The following is a 16,130-nucleotide window of genomic DNA, read 5'->3' on the forward strand; positions in this document are numbered from 1 at the left end:
GCACCTGAATAAACCACCCTAAATCCCAAAATAGAAGCAAGCTTGTGTCATATCATTTTATCAAGACTTTAATACTGTCATCACATCAAGACGTGTATTATCACTGCAGTATTTGCTATACATTTGCACTAGTGCCAAGCTAATCACCATGGCCTAAATTAAGATAAAAATATTGCCCATACTTTTTCTTAAAATTTACCTCATTTCATGGGAAATTGCACCTCTGGTGTTTTTAACAATATGTTACATTGATTTATGTCACATTTGTATATTTGACAATCAAAAGTATTGATAAAGGAATAAATCCTTTTTTGTCTGAGCTGTATGCAATGCAACATTCATCTCGCATCACTTTTCATAGAATTGTTGGCCTAGATTTTCATTAAATAGACATCATTGCCAAACAAAATTTCACTTATTGCACTATTGAGACTATTTTGCATTCACTTATACCAAATTTTGACAGCTTGTAAGCTCAGAAAATAAGAAAAATTCTTTCCAAGTTTAGTGTGTAGCTCTAATATTGAAAAGTGCAACAAGCATCCAATGGCCTAAGCTTTTCATAAAATTTTGCACTCATTTTTCCACCATTTTTGATCTCTCTCGTAACAAATCAGTAATAGTTGTGTTCTTAATAAAATTCCGCATTCACTGATACCAAATTTGTAAAAATTAGCAGCTTATAAGCTCAGAAAATAAGAAAAAAATATTTGCCAAATTTATTGTGTTGCTTTAATATTGCAAAGTGTAAGAAGCATCCACTGGCCTAATTTTTCCTAAAATTTTGCACTCTATTTTCCACCATTTTGATCTACCTCTGCACAAACCAGTAATAGTTGTGTTCTTCATTATATTCCGCATTCACTAATACCATATTTGTAATAATTAGCAGCTTGTAAGCTCAGAAAGTAAGAACAAATATTTGCCAAGTTTTGTGTGTTGCTCTATTATTGCACTTTGCAATAAGCATCCAATGGCCTAAAATTTGGAGAAAAAAAAATTGCACTCACTTTTCCACCATTTTGATCTCCCTCGTAACAAACAAGGAATAGTTATGTTCTTTATAAAATTCCGCATTCACTAATACCAAATTTATAAAAATTAGCAGCTTTTAAGCTCAGAAAATAAGAAAAAATATTTGCCAAATTTTGTGTGTTGCTTCAATATTGCAAAGTGTAAGAAGCATCGAATGGCCTAATTTTTCATAAAATTTTGCACTGACTTTTCCACCATTTTGATCTCTCTCTTAACAAACAAGTAAAAGTTGTGTTCTTAATAAAATTCCGCATTCACTCGTATCAATTTCGTCTACATTTGAAGCATGAAGACTGATATAATAAGGAAACAAATTTCACTTTTATGTACATTGACAGAAACACTTCCATGACAACCTTACCAGAATAAGCAAATCCCAAGGAAAAAAATGTTCTTATTTTTCTCTAAATTTTGCAAAGCAGATCTCAAAACATGTAAAAGTGTCTTCTCCTAACTTGTTCGCATAGAATGATGCCCAGTTTGCTGAGCTTCAATCAAACGATTGCTTTAATAAAAGTGATAAATAGTCCTAATTTTAACCATAGGCCTATAAATCCTGTATTAGTACTCACTGTGTGATATTCATATACTTCTCCAGTTTTCCAGGTTACCACAAATAATCTGTTTATGTTATTATTGATCCTGATTCTCTTGGAATTATCAGAAACTTTAAAAGAAGCCAAGATATGACCCTCAGAGATGGAAGGATGACCCCCAGAGATGGAAGAATGACCCCCAGACAGAGGGTAAACAACAACTTGTCTACCCACACCACCATACCATAATATAAATATTAATCCTTTCTCTTCACTGACTGTTATACTACGTGCATAGCTGTACTGTGTGTTTGTATATTCCTGTTCTATTTCTCCTTGACTATTACACATTAAAGCTCTCCCATACAGGCCTGTACAGATAAACAGTTTATTATTACTAACTGTTATATCATCAGGACAGTCTCCTCTTCCTAATCCTTTTAAGGTGATTGTCTTCTTTAGTCTCAATTCTCTCGCATCTAAGACAATCACCTCTTTGGATTCAAACAAACCGACATAGACTAATCCATCTCTGGTTGTCATACACCAGGCGTCACCGTTAAACTTCCCTTGATTGACCAGACCGCCATTACTACTATCGTACAATGATATCGTATTTTTACAACACGTTAAAAACAGACGATCATCCAGGAAACAAACAGTCCGCCATTCTGAACCAAACTCGGTAAATTCCTCAGAATAGTAAGGCTCTGACGTCAATAATAACGGTTTTTCTTGAGAATCAGGATCTAATTGTAACATAAACAGATCAATAAAGCTGCATTTTGTCGTGTTGTTATATCCAGCGACAGCCAAACGGCCTGTATCTAGCACGTCCATGAAGAACACTACGTAATCTTTTCGTACGGTGAATCGTGGTATCGTTGTATGCACTCTGTTTGTGTGGAAGGCAAAAGGTGAAAAGTTAGGTCAGGGTTGGAAGGTTGTATCCGTGGTAACGAAGAATTTAGAGTTGATTTTTAGATCGAAGGAATGTTGATGAACAGCTCTCAGCCTGCGAAGTAGCTATATAGCCTAGGTCTTACAAACGGCACTAAATTCTTTAAAAAGCTGTTGATTTATGCATGGGACCCCGTTGTGAGACACAATAGCACTAAATGTCCAGAGCAAATTATTCGACATGGTAATCTCGAAGATATAAGAAATGAGACGTTCAACAAGGCCTAATGATTGGGATACTGGCCTAACTGTAGATCCATGACTTAAAGTTATGCTGAATTTGCCACAAATATGCTAGATATTCAAATATGGTCAACTTTGGTCAAAATTCTTAAACTGATTTTATTACAACCTTTGAAGAAATTTTCCTCACTGGGACATTCAGTCATCATCATGTTCCTAAAAAATATCTGAGAACAATTTGGAGAGTAAAGACCTGCAGGAAAATACTTGTCGAAAACTTCTAGCAATTATAGCGTTTTCCCATTAAGAACCCTCTCCCGCATAAAACGTGAAGAAAATACATTTCCGCATGAATGTATATATGCATGGCGAGCGGAGTAAAACGTGCTAGAAATTGGAAAATCGACCGAATAAAATACTTTGCTATTAAAGTATCCTATTAATAGAACAACATTTGAAATTAATTACTGTGCGTTTATGAAAATATTCCTCTCACAAAATTTCTCACATATAACAATACCGATATAAGCCCTGTTAATAGGCAGTTTCAGTAAAATTGATGAAATTGCATTGGCTAAATTTTGTTTGCTTGAACACGATTCATTTATCTTCAATATTCATCGTTTATCATACGCATGTAGGCTACTGGTGTAACGTTCTGATTCAACTTTTCCTGTGTATTGACGCCATGCATACAGTACATTCTAATTCATTCGCATTTAGCGCCAAAAACTGAGAGAAAGAGACACACGGTCACAAGTTGTAAATGATGGCGCTATAACAAAAAGCTAACTTTGTCAAAAGGCGCCGCTAATGATGATTGATGGCGCTATTAGAGAAAGCCAATTTGGTCTAAAGATTTCACGGGGTGACTTCAGACAGAATTTCAGGTGGTATTTAAAATAAGTCCTTTTTTGAGACATTTAGGAAAAATGTAAACAGGAAGTGTCCTTTTGCTAATACATGAAAGTAATCAATCAATAGGTGCTGTATCGTTGTCGTATTAAAATAATGGAATTCGTGGCACAGAATGCAGAGAGGATCCATTTTATCGGCGATTTGAGATGGCTTTGTGCTTTACCTCCCCAAAGAATCGACACCGTGATGTCCTACTACCCTTAGGAATTTTGTGCCCCACCCCCTATTCGATACTGAACTGTTTCCCATATTTCAGGAGTTATTTATGAGAATGTCTTTTATCTGTTCATTAAAAATTGTCACTTTATAACATTGCTTGTGCATAGATGAATGCAAAGTAAAGAAATAATACTTTTCTTAAATACTGTCATTTATAAAAACATTTAAATCTTGTATAAAAAATAATACTTACGAGGTTTTTGTGTAGGCCATTTTTGATATGTGCTTGATCAGTTCTACGAGAATTATATTAAAGCAGCGGGAGTCCTGATCTGCGCATAAAATTAGAACAAAAAGTAAGAAACAAATGACTTTCTAAAGAATATTCTTCGCAATAAATACAGAGATCATCGGAACGGAAAGAAAACTTCTTTAGGGCAAATGCTGTGGCTTTTATTTAATGTTTAATGAGCAACCTTGAATTTAATATGATGAATGAAATTATGGTAAAAAATGATAAATTCATGTAAGCGATGGTCAAAAGTGGAAATTTTACTTAAAGAAATTATATTTTTATCCAAAATTTCCCGTACAGGCATGTTATACAATGTAGCTTTATTTACCTACACTGGAGTGCTGTTAATAACCAATGCAAAATGCATTGAGGTTTCGATGACTTCAATGCCCTAGACTTCTGCTTGTCAGTATAACCAGAACTAGCTGTTACAATACCACTATGGCAGTAATAAACTCAGGTCAGTCTACTCTACGTGGCTATACACACCTCCACCAAAAACAATAGGGGTATTGTACTCAATGTTATGAATCCACACACCAAGTATTAAAGGAATCCACGATTTCATCGTTAGATATCATGTAAAAGGTTTTTCAGAGTTTGACCTCTGGTGACCTATAGGAGATTTGCAAGACTCACAAGCAATAGGATTCTTGTACTCAATATGGCAAATCCATATACCATGTATGAAAAGTATCCATGAGAAATCATGTTTTGAAGGCCTGGACAAATATTTTTAAAAGTATTCGATATTTGGCAACCGTGGCTAAAAATCTACTCGCCAAATTTCACTCGCCAGTAGGACTATGATTGTTGTTCAAGTCTCCAAAGTACAGATCTGCAAAATCAATACTTCTATGAACAAAGGCTAGGCAGTTAGGCAGATTCATGGTGCTACGTAATTGCGCATTGGAAAGTCATGCTTCTTTGCAGTATGAAATTTAACTTGAAACAATAACAGCAAGCTTGTCTCAAAACTCTTTAAATTGTTCGATACTTTGCGTATTATGAGAGCCAGTATGAAAATGCCTTAATAAATAATTGAGGTGATGTTTTGCCATCTTAAGGTGTATTGGTATTCTAACTGGTATTATTCACGTTGTTGTGTTAATGAACCCTATTCTACCCAACCGTTGCTGGCCTAGACAACATAAAATTGCTCACACGCCTAGCCAGGTTTGTTCAAGTTGTCACATAATCATAAACGTGACGAAAGTCGAACGTTACTTTTAAGGCCTAGCTATGCTGAAACTGGTGGAAGAGACTACACAAATTGAGATCAACAGCCGATGCAGACAAAGGCTCGTGAACTCACTGCCAAACTAAGACCGTTTTACACAATTATTTCGCATTGGGATTGGTCATAGTAAAAAAGCTAACTATTGTTAAGTTTCATAAACGCTGCCTGGTCACAACGAAACTACATCCAACCTGAAATAAATACGACGGAAAACGTCCAATAGAACAATAGAACTACAAAGTACACCTTTCCGCACGCAAAATAAGGCTACCGAGCGGCATGTTGAAGCCAATGCAAGTTTGTTCGTATTTTCAGTTTTAGATTCTACGGATGCCCATAAGCTCATTTCCAATCGCCAATAGGCTTCCATTCGTATACGGCGTAACGTACATGTAATCTGATAGGCTGGTATGTGGGAGATACGGTAGCTTATAAAACAATGTTTCAACAGTTTGGCGTCTGGTGACTCCAACTGACTTTTGACCTCAACAAAATCTTGTACTGAACGTATACCAACTACATACTAAATATGAGATTCGTCCAACCTTCCCTTCTTAAGTTATCGTACGTGTTACAAGGTTTTCACAATTTGACCTCCAGTGACTCCAAATGGACTTGGACCTCCACCAAAAACAATAGAGATCTTAAACTCAATGTGGTACTCCTTCACACGATATGCGAGATTGATCCAAGATTTTCTTCTTGAGATATCGTGTTTACAAGGTTTACTCACTTTGACCCCTGGTGACCCCAAATGACCATTGATCTCCAAAAAAAAAAAAAAAAAACTATAGGCTGTTGCTCCTAAATGTGGTCCTCCTATGTTCACGAAATATGAGAATGGTCCAAGTTTACCTATTGTGTTTACAAGCGAGGCGTTACACACACACACACACACACACATGTTTGTATTACATTCCAACCGAGGACCCCATTGTACTTTCCATTGTTCAAATCCACGTACCCTAACCTTAACAATACCCCATACAATAGAATTCTTCCGAGGACGTGGTGATTCTTTAGAAATCACAACCGAGGACCTGGAATTCTTTTGTTCAAGTCCTCGGTCAGATAGAAAAACAAACGCAAACGCACACGCACACACATCGAACGTACACACACTCTCCTCCTGCATGGGTGCATAGGTTACGATTATCATCGAAACCAAAAATTCATAAATGTTTTACTTTACTTACAATGACAGACGTCTGTGTAAGACAGGTGCAGGTGAGGTACAGCTAATATTCTTCCAAAGGTCTTGAATAAAAACTTGTTCTTGATATAATTCGATACGTTTTTTTATGCTGAGTCGCTGTCACGTCTACGAAATGTGAAGTGATAACACAAATTTCAAACAGAGAGCCCTTAGAGATAAACTAAAAGACAACTAAATACTATGACTTCGATCAGAGGATGAGACAAATTCTCAACTGAATATTAGATAATAAACTCTGAAGAGTGGAGCACGAAAGAGGTAATGGAGGGTTGAATGCTGTAGTATACAGAGACGAGGACAGGCTTGATATGAGCTGGTATCTATCAAATGAATAAAATAATAAATTACGCCCACTAACCCTTTGACCTCTTACATATTAACCATATCGCCCGATGTTTGAGTCAATATCGAACTTAAAGCAGTTCAGTGAGATTTTTTGTTTTGTTTTATTGAACCTATTTGAGTGTTATCTTGAATGGTAGCCTATGATATACTTTAATAAATACATCGAATTTCCAAAACCGGAGGGTGAGGAGGGGAGGGGGGGTGGCCTAATATTAATACAGGTGATCTGCCTGTGAAGTCTACAGATCATCGAGATAATCACACCCTCTTCCCTATTTAACTTCCATTGAGTAACTGTGCCACCATATTTGTCTCTCTAACCAGTCCAACAGAAGTCTGGCAAAGGTGAATAACATTATAGCATCTTTCATATAGTTACGGACGACTTGTGTGGTAAACGGTCCCATAGTCTTATCCGATAGTGGACTATTGGAGAATTCTCTACGAATTTCCGTTATCATTCAAAATAGAAACCTGACAAAAAGAGGAGAGCTGTTCACATCAGAGGGGAGGGAGTGAGATTGGGGGATCTCAGACAGGAGTAAAAAGAGTGGATGAAATATGTTCAAAAATTCCCAGGAAAAAAATTACCTCAAATTTACCTCGGTAACATACCACAATTTTACCACGGTGAAACTGCGGTAAATTTGTTGTACGTTAAAGCGGTGTTTTGGCCCTATGGACGCGGTAAATCGCGGTTTACAGCAGAAAATTACCACAAATTTACCACAGTTTTACCTCGCTTTTACCCCAATTTTACCGCAATTTACCACGCTGTTACCATACTTTTACCGCACTTTTACTACACTTTTATCACGCTTTTACCCCAAATTTACCACAGTTTTACCGTTCTTTTACCCCAATTTTACCGCATATTTACCACGCTCTTCCTTAGTTTTACCTCAATTTACCATACTTTTACCACAGTGTACCATGGTTTTACCCCAAGGTTACCATGGTTTTACCGTAGATTTACCACACTTTTACCCTAAATTTACCACAGTTTTACCGTTCTTTTACCCCAATTTTACCGTATATTTACCACGCTCTCCTTAGTTTTACCTCAATTTACCATACTTTTACCACGCTTTACCGTTCTTTTACCCTAATTTTACCATGGTTTTACCGTAGATTTACTACGCTCTTACCTTAGTTTTACCTCAGTTTACCAGGATTTTACACTAATTGTAGGACAGTTTTACCTCACATTGAGCATAATTTTGTCCTAATTTCAATCAGCATGTACACCATAAATTTCTTTGAATTTCACCCATTAGTGTATTGTATCATAATTTGGCTATATGCCTTTACCCTTATTGTAATGGGTGTATGCCTGACATGTAAGTCCACAGTTGTAGCATGCAACAGTTTTTAATTCATCAAATCCATGGAGATTTCACACATGAGAAAGCTTTGTTGAATTTCAATAACCCTAGCTGGTATGATTCCTGACTATCTTCTTTAGACCACATTGGACTTTTGATCTCCAATTGTCCTCAAAAACTTGGTTTAAATGAAGAGAGTACTCTGAAGGTGGATAGGATAGGATATACCTCGTATTATGCTTCTACCTGAAGGTGCTTCAGCAGACTAAGGAAATCCTTAGTCGGAAATTATTGAGGTTCCAAGTTATTGTGCGTGGAAAGACACCGGCGAATCTCGCCTTCTCTTTTCGAATAGTGCCTTGAAGTAACGAGGCAGGGGTGTGTAGTCCTGCTCCCGGGACCGCAATTTAACGTCCCCTCCGAAGGACGTGAGTACCGCTTCCCACGTGTAGGCACTTTCCTACCACGAGAAAGGAGCGGGTGAAAATTGGTGTCAGTGTCGACACCGAGTAGGTGATATGATATGATATACCTCGTATTATGCTTCCACCCGAAGGTGCTACAGCAGACTAAGGAAATCCTTAGTCGGAAATTATTGAGGCTCCAAGTTTTTGTGCGTGGAAGGACACCGGCGAATCTCGCCTTCTCTTTTCGAATAGTGCCCTGAAGTAACGAGGCAGGGGTGTGTAGTCCTGCTCCCGGGACCGCAATTTAACGTCCCCTCCGAAGGACGTGAGTACCGCTTTCCACGTGTAGCCACTTTCCTACCACGAGAAAGGAGCGGGATGAAAATTGGTGTCAGTGTCGACACCGAGGTTTGAACCAGGGACCTCAGGTACTGCAGACGTGCACTCTCCCGTTCTGCCACCTCACCGCTCACCGAGTACAACAACAACAATAAAGGAATTTACCCCTGTTCGACCTCGCAAGAGGTCCTACGGGGGATAATATTTAAGTTTTGTAGAATAGACACTTTTTTTTTTTTTTTTTTTTTTTTTCTAGGGAAAGTTGTCTATTATTCAAACAGGGAGATGCTGAGAAGTGAAGTATTGTTCGATTAACATTGTTAAGAAGCCATAAGTACACAGGAGGTCGGAGCTGAGGAGCCAATTAGGTATGGATCACTAAAGGGGGAGGAATTTCTATTTAAATGGGATAAAGAAGACAGAGCGGATTCTATTGTTTTGGTCGGAAGTGGTTGCTACTTAGTGGGATTAATGGAGTTGTACTTAGAGTATAAGTACACCTGGAGTTTGTGGTTAGACCCACTTAGGAAATGGACTTTCTAAAGGGGAGAGGCTTTAGGTAAGAAGTTTGAATACAGAGAGGTGGTGGTTTTTACGGAAGTAAGTTAATGCTACATTATGTTTCAATAGAAGTTTATTGATCAATGGATCATTCTCTAGGTTGTTTTTGTATAGTTTGGTATTAAATTCTAAGAGTAGGGTGAATAAGGATTTTGTATTTCCTGCGAGGAGAACGTGAGAGGTAGCTATATAAGAAGGGATTTTTAGGGCAAGTCGGTAAGCTGTAGTGTGGATTCTACTTAGGATTTGTTTATTGGAGTCTGAGATGGTAAGCAGAGAGATGCTTCCGTAACTGAGAATTGGTTTTATTTTGGAGTTGTAGATTTGGATAGTGGTTTTCGCAGGGAAATTATACTTATGTGAGAGGATTTGGATGTATTTAAGGTGGGACCAGCAGCGGCCTGCGGTTCTAGTACAGTGTAGGTTAAAGGATAGTTTATTATCAAAAGTGATACCAAGGAAGGTTGCATTGGGAGAGGCAGTGATTGGGGAGTTGAACAGGTTAATTTTGGAAATATAGTTACGAAGTTTTGAGTTTTTAAAGGAGAAATTGACTAAGTTAGATTTTGAGGGGTTTATTTTTATTCTCCACATTGAGCACCAGTTTTCGAGATGTGTAATTGCTTTTTTGAGATTAAGTTCCGTTATATGAATATTTTTACTGGTGCTCCAGATGGCTATATCGTCAGCGTACTGACTATAGTTGCAGTTTGAGAGAGGGGGGATGTTTAGATCATTTACAAACAGGGTGTAGAGGAGGGGACTGAGAACAGCGCCCTGAGGGGTGCCTGCACGAAGTGGAATGGGGTTAGAATGATGGTTTTTGTAGTAAATTTTTGTGTTGCGATCATTAAGGAAAGAGGAAAGGAGTCTGGTGTAATTGGGGGGAAGATTATAGTTTAGTAGCTTAATTCTTATGCCGTTGTGCCAGGTTTTGTCAAATGCTTTTTCGGCATCAAGGAAGAGGGCATTGGTATATTGTTTTTTAATGAATCCGATTCGGATTTCTTCGGAAAGACGAAAAGTTTGATTTAAGGTAGATTTGTGTGTACGGAAACCTGATTGAGATGGGGAGAAATAATCATTTAGTTCTAAGTGAGTTCTAGTGCGGTTATCTATTATTCTTTCAAAAATTTTGCCAAGGGCTGGGAGGAGGCTAATTGGGCGGTAGTTTTGTATTTTGGTGCGGTCTTTATTTGGTTTAGGTATTAGAATCATTTTTGCGTATTTCCACGGGGTTGGGAAATAGCCCAGTCTAAGTAAATCGTTAAAAAGAGGGATAATATGAGAGTTGATGAAAATTGGTGGGGATTTTTTAAGCATTAAGTAATTAATATTGTCAAGACCAGGGGAGGAGGTATTTTTGCATTTTTTTGTGGCGCTATACCAATCGTTTAAGTCTATTTTTTTTAGTAGAGGGATGTTATCGTTGAGATATCCTGAGGAGTTGGGGGTAAAGCTGATTGCATTTCTGCTAATTGTTTGGTCTATTTCTTGTTTGAAATTGTTATCGTAAGGGGGGCCATCAAAGATATTAAAAATATTTTTAAAGTGTGATTCAATTAGCTTAATTTGATCTTGTGTATTTGTGATCAGGTTACCTGCATCATCTTTAATGCCTTGGTCTGAATTACCAGTGTTTGGGGTTAGAATGGGATTTATGATGTTTTTTAAGTTTTTCCAGAAGTGTTTTGGGTTTTTGTCATTTATGATTGAATCGCATTTGTTTTGGACTCGTTTTTGGTCGTCCGCCAAAATTTGTCTATTTATTTGTTTTTTAAGTTGGTTAATTTGGGTTTTTAGAGTTGGATCTCGAGAGATCATATAGGTTCTGCGAAGACGGCGTCTGAGTTTAATTAGTGTAAGAATATTCCTATTTAGTTTTCGATTTTTGTTTTGTTTTGTTTTTAACGGACAATGTTTTTTGAAGATATTGAAGATATGTTGGGCAATGCTATCACAGTAGTTGTCAATATAATTTAGATCGTTGTTGTGGTTTTTGTAAATGGGGATAGTGTTATATGTTACAAGTTCCTCTTTAAATGTTGTCCAGTTTGTTTTATTGTAGTTATATGTTAAATCGTTATTTTGAATGCGATTTAGGTTTAAGTCTAGCTCAAAGAGGAGTGGAAGATGGTCACTAATTAGGTTATCTTCTAGGATTTGAGTTGAATGAGTTTTAGTTGCGAGGTGGTTTGAGGTTATGGCGTAGTCCAGTAGTTCAGTATTATTGTTTATTGGGTTTATCCTAGTTTTGGTATTTTGGTTTATTATAGTTAAGTTGTGTTTATCACACAATTCTAAGAGGGATATGCCCTTTTCAGTTATTTTGGAGCTGCCAAAAATGATGTGGTGGGCGTTTAGATCTCCTAGTAGAATTGTGTTTTTGTTAGAGCATTTTTTTATTATATCAGTTGATATGGGCTCTCTTGGGGGACTATAGTAGCTAATAATGTGGAGAGGCTTATTATCTCTTTCGAGTACGATTTCAATTATTTGATTATTTGTTTGAGTTGGGTTGGAGAGGAGAGTGGCATTGAGATTAGTTTTTACAGCTATAAGTACTCCTCCTCTAGAGCGGGAGATATCATTTCTAAAAATTTGGTAACTTGGGATGTTCAGGTGGGATTTTGGGTTTAGTTTAGTTTCATTTAGCGAAATGACATCAGGGGAGTGGTTGGTAATTAAACTTAGTAGGAGACTCAGTTTTGGAAGGATACTGTTTATGTTTAGGTGGAGGAACTTAATCGAAGGTGGGAGGTTGTTTGTCATTTTGGTGATTGAGGAGGGCTGAATATTGAAGGTTGATGGAGACGTTCCATAATTAAAGTTTTCGGGATATTTAAGTTGAGGTGTTTTAATGCTAGAACGGTGGAGTAGCTAGCAAGGTCTTCAGGTTTAATGCTGATGTTGGCTTTTTGAAAGGTATATTGAACTAATTCAATTACAAATGTAGTGATATTAAGTTTTTCTTCGGTTGCGATTTTGTTTGTAATTTCGATTTTAGGGGCAGCTTTTGTGACATTTGCGTAGGTTCTCTGTACTTGTTGTTTGTTAATTGCTTCTGTTTTGGCTTCTTTAAATTTGGGGCAGCCTTTGTAAAGGGCGGCATGACTCCCTGAACAGTTTGCGCATTTCGTATTTTCTTTTTGTTCTGGGCATTCTTTGACCCGGTGGTTTTCGCCACATCTTAGGCATCTGGTTTGATTTTTGCAGGTGTGATGAGTGTGCCCAAAGAGCTGGCATTTGAAGCATTGGGTTATTTGGGGGGGGGGGGGGGGTTCGTTATATTCTTCAGTTTTGTGTTTGGAATATCCTAGGTAAAGGCCTTGTTTGATCAGTGTTTGTTGCTGTTCTTTATCTTCGAAAGTTATTTTTACCTTCCAGGTAGGGTTGTTTGTTGCTCGACTGATTAATCTTTTTGTTTGGGTTGGTGAGTATTCTTGTTCTTTTAGTTCCTCTTCGATATCTTTAATTTGGATTTCGGGGTTTATAGAGCAGGCAACTACTGAGCTCACCGAGTAGGTAGTTACATAGACTTGTCATGCCATTTAATGGACCTGACAGAGAATACCCAAATCTGAGGACACTGATTGGTCAATTTTTGTGTGTTCAGTGTTGAGGCACAGAAGCTATGCCTTACGTGTGCTAGTTTATATAATTCTTTTTTTTTCATTTTAAAGGCTTTTAGGTTCTCCCCCATGATGAAAAGAGAATTAAATGTTGTCTCCTCTCAATTTTATCAGGGATTACATGAAGGAATTCTCTATGTATATATCTACTGCTTTTTTTTAGGAAAAGAGATGCATACTATAACATATAAGAATAGCAGTTGGTCTCTCTTCTTAATTCAACTCATATCCACAGGTAATTTATATTGCCAACATTAAGATGAGTAGAACATAAGCTGGCAAAAGGTTTGTCTTATCAGTATTGCAAAAATATGGGACAAAATCATGCCAAAATTGCTGTAAATGTACCATCATGTTTCATAGTGTGACCCATATATGTTCTACTGTGGTAAAATCATGGTACAATTATGGTAAATTTACCATAGTATAATTGCACTGTATAGTTTTACCCTAATTTTACTGTGGTTAATCATGGCACAATTGTAGGAATTTCACCTATGTAGTTTATGTACCATATAAATTTACCCTACTTAATTACTCCAGTAATATAATGGTAAAGCTATGGTAAAATTACCGTAGTAAATGTACCACACTTTTACCCTACTTTTACCGCGGTATACTACCATGGTAAAACTGCGGTAAATTTACCGTAGTAAATGTACCACACTTTTGGCCTACTTTTACCGCGGTAATACCCATGGTAAAACTGTGTTAAATTTACCGCAGTAAATGTACCGCACTTTTACCATACTTTTACCGCGGTAATACCATGGTAAATGTACCGCAGTTTATTTTACCACAATGTTACCATACATTTACCATAGTTTACCGCGGTAAACTTAGGGTACATTTTCTGCTGGGTTGGTTCATCGTGTGTGTCAGTGCACATGCAGGCGAAAGATGCTGAGCTTCCTGTATGAGCTTCGTTCTGATATGAATCATCCTTAACTTCCATTCCCAATCGGACATAATTTCGCCCTCTAAATAAATGTAACATGGTAAGCCCTGATCAGATGATACCGGTTTTTCAGAGAAACCTTAAATATATTTATATATATTGTACTGCTTTAATTCTTAATTTCAAAAGTTCCTAGACAGCACTGGCGTTATCTTGCACTTTGGACTAGCCATGCACTAACGAGATTTCGTTTTAGCTCGGGCTGGCTGCTTAATCAAACACTTCAAGTCCAACAGTCCATGTGCGTCACCAAGATTGATAACAATTTCTATAACCCTGTCTTCTTCATTTCATAGAATTATAAAAACAGTTTTCTGTAATATTTTATGAGGATATTGTTTCGAGCTTACAACAGAAGGAGGGAGATGTGGATGAGAAAGGGGGGGGGGTGGAAGTGGTTCCTCAATCAATTCTGGTAATTTCCATCCAATGTTTGGTTACAACTTGTCCAAGAACCTACAGTATAGCTGTCGTGACTGTGTCGGGGAGAGCCTACATTATGATTTCGTATTCAAATAAAACTGTATTTGTGTTCAAAGATCGTTATTGTTCTCACTTAAATATAGAAAGTAAATATTTGAGTAGTTTGGGTAATGCTGATGATACTTAGTCTATAGGACTACCAGTAAATTGACTTCACACTGCTGTTCCAATGCAGCATATTTAACACAATACCCTATATACACATTGCACCGTTTATGGGAAGTTCACAACGAAGTTTCCTCATGCTGTATCTATAGCAAGGCTCTTCCCACGCTGCGCGTGTACTAATAGAAACATCCGGATGAAGCTTAAAAGTGACGTAGATTTATGTGTACCCCCCCCCCTCCCCCGATTCAGAAATTTTAGACAACCGAGATACTGAATTGTGCTAAATGGTGAAACTTGGAGATGGCATTTTGCACTTTTTGCTCACATATACCACACAAAATTTTCATATTGAGATGTGAAAATGAAAATATTGTAACGACACGCCAAAGCTCATTGTTTGTCGTTAGCGTTAACAAGTATTTTCTCCAATCAAATGTTTCAATTAACTTGGGTTGATTCTTCACATTATTAGACGCTTTACGGGAATTGTTTGTTAGATAAAATCTTATAAGGGGGTGTCACTTGCTTGATTTATGAACAACTGTTAAGGGGGAACTCTCTCTTGTTGACCGATTTTGGAGGTCACTGCGTAGGACGTCTAGTTTACGTTCCGGGGGGCCAAAAGTGTTAGGTCTGGGTAAATCTTAACCAGCACGCATGTCGTACTTAATTGTGTTTTATTGGTTGATGGTTGCAGACTGGGCGTGGTTTATGTTTCTAATAGGTTTAAGTGTAGGTTCACACGTTATAGGTATAGGAAGTAGTTTCTGTTAAAAGCAACTGCGGGCTCGGACGAGGGGTGGTTCCTATGGAACGCCAAAAGTATGGAACGCCAAAAGGGCAATGTATTTTGTTGTCTCCTTTGATGTCTCCTTCGATGCTGTTGTCTAATTTAATGTTGTTGTTTACTTTTATGTTGTCTCCTTTGATGTTGTTGTCTACTTTTATGCCGTTGTCTACTTTCATGTTGTTGTTTACTTCAATGTTGTTGTCTCCCTTAATGACATTGTCTCCTTCAATGTTGTTGTCTCCCTTAATGACGTTGTCTCCTTTAATGTTGTTGTCTCCCTTGATGCCGTTGTCTACTTTTATGTTGTTGTCTCCTTTTATGTTGTTGTCTCCTTTGATGCCGTTGCGTCCTTTAATGCCGTTGTCTACTTTAATGTTGTTGTCTACTTCAATGTTGTTGTCTCCTTTAATTCCGTTGTCTCCTTTAATGTTGTTGTCTCCCTTGATGCCGTTGTCTCCCTTGATGCCGTTGCCTCATTTAATGCTGTTGTTGTCTACTTCAATGTTGTTGTCTCCCTTAATGCCGTTGTCTCGTTTAATGTTGTTGTCTCCCTTGATGCCGTTGCCTCATTTAATGCTGTTGTTGTCTACTTCAATGTTGTTTTCTCCCTTGATGCCGTTGTCTCCCTTGATGCCGATGC

The 16,130-nt window shown here is 37.5% G+C and overlaps 1 protein-coding gene across 1 annotated transcript in view; it reads right to left on the reverse strand.

Moving 5' to 3' along the window:
- The window catches only part of LOC139964459 (uncharacterized), a 30,884-nt gene extending 24,049 nt beyond the window's left edge, over nucleotides 1-6,835 (reverse strand). Inside the window, exons 1-3 of the mRNA XM_071966042.1 lie at nucleotides 6,523-6,835; nucleotides 4,045-4,123; nucleotides 1,608-2,466 (exon numbers count right to left, since the gene is read on the reverse strand). Coding sequence (XP_071822143.1) covers nucleotides 1,608-2,466; nucleotides 4,045-4,064 — 879 coding nt within the window. The 5' untranslated portion in view covers nucleotides 4,065-4,123; nucleotides 6,523-6,835. The remainder of the gene's footprint in view (nucleotides 1-1,607; nucleotides 2,467-4,044; nucleotides 4,124-6,522) is intronic.
- Between the last annotated feature and the right edge of the window lie 9,295 nt (nucleotides 6,836-16,130).

This window comes from Apostichopus japonicus, chromosome 23 (assembly GCF_037975245.1).
Source record: "Apostichopus japonicus isolate 1M-3 chromosome 23, ASM3797524v1, whole genome shotgun sequence".
In the NCBI taxonomy this organism is placed as follows: domain Eukaryota; kingdom Metazoa; phylum Echinodermata; class Holothuroidea; order Aspidochirotida; family Stichopodidae; genus Apostichopus; species Apostichopus japonicus.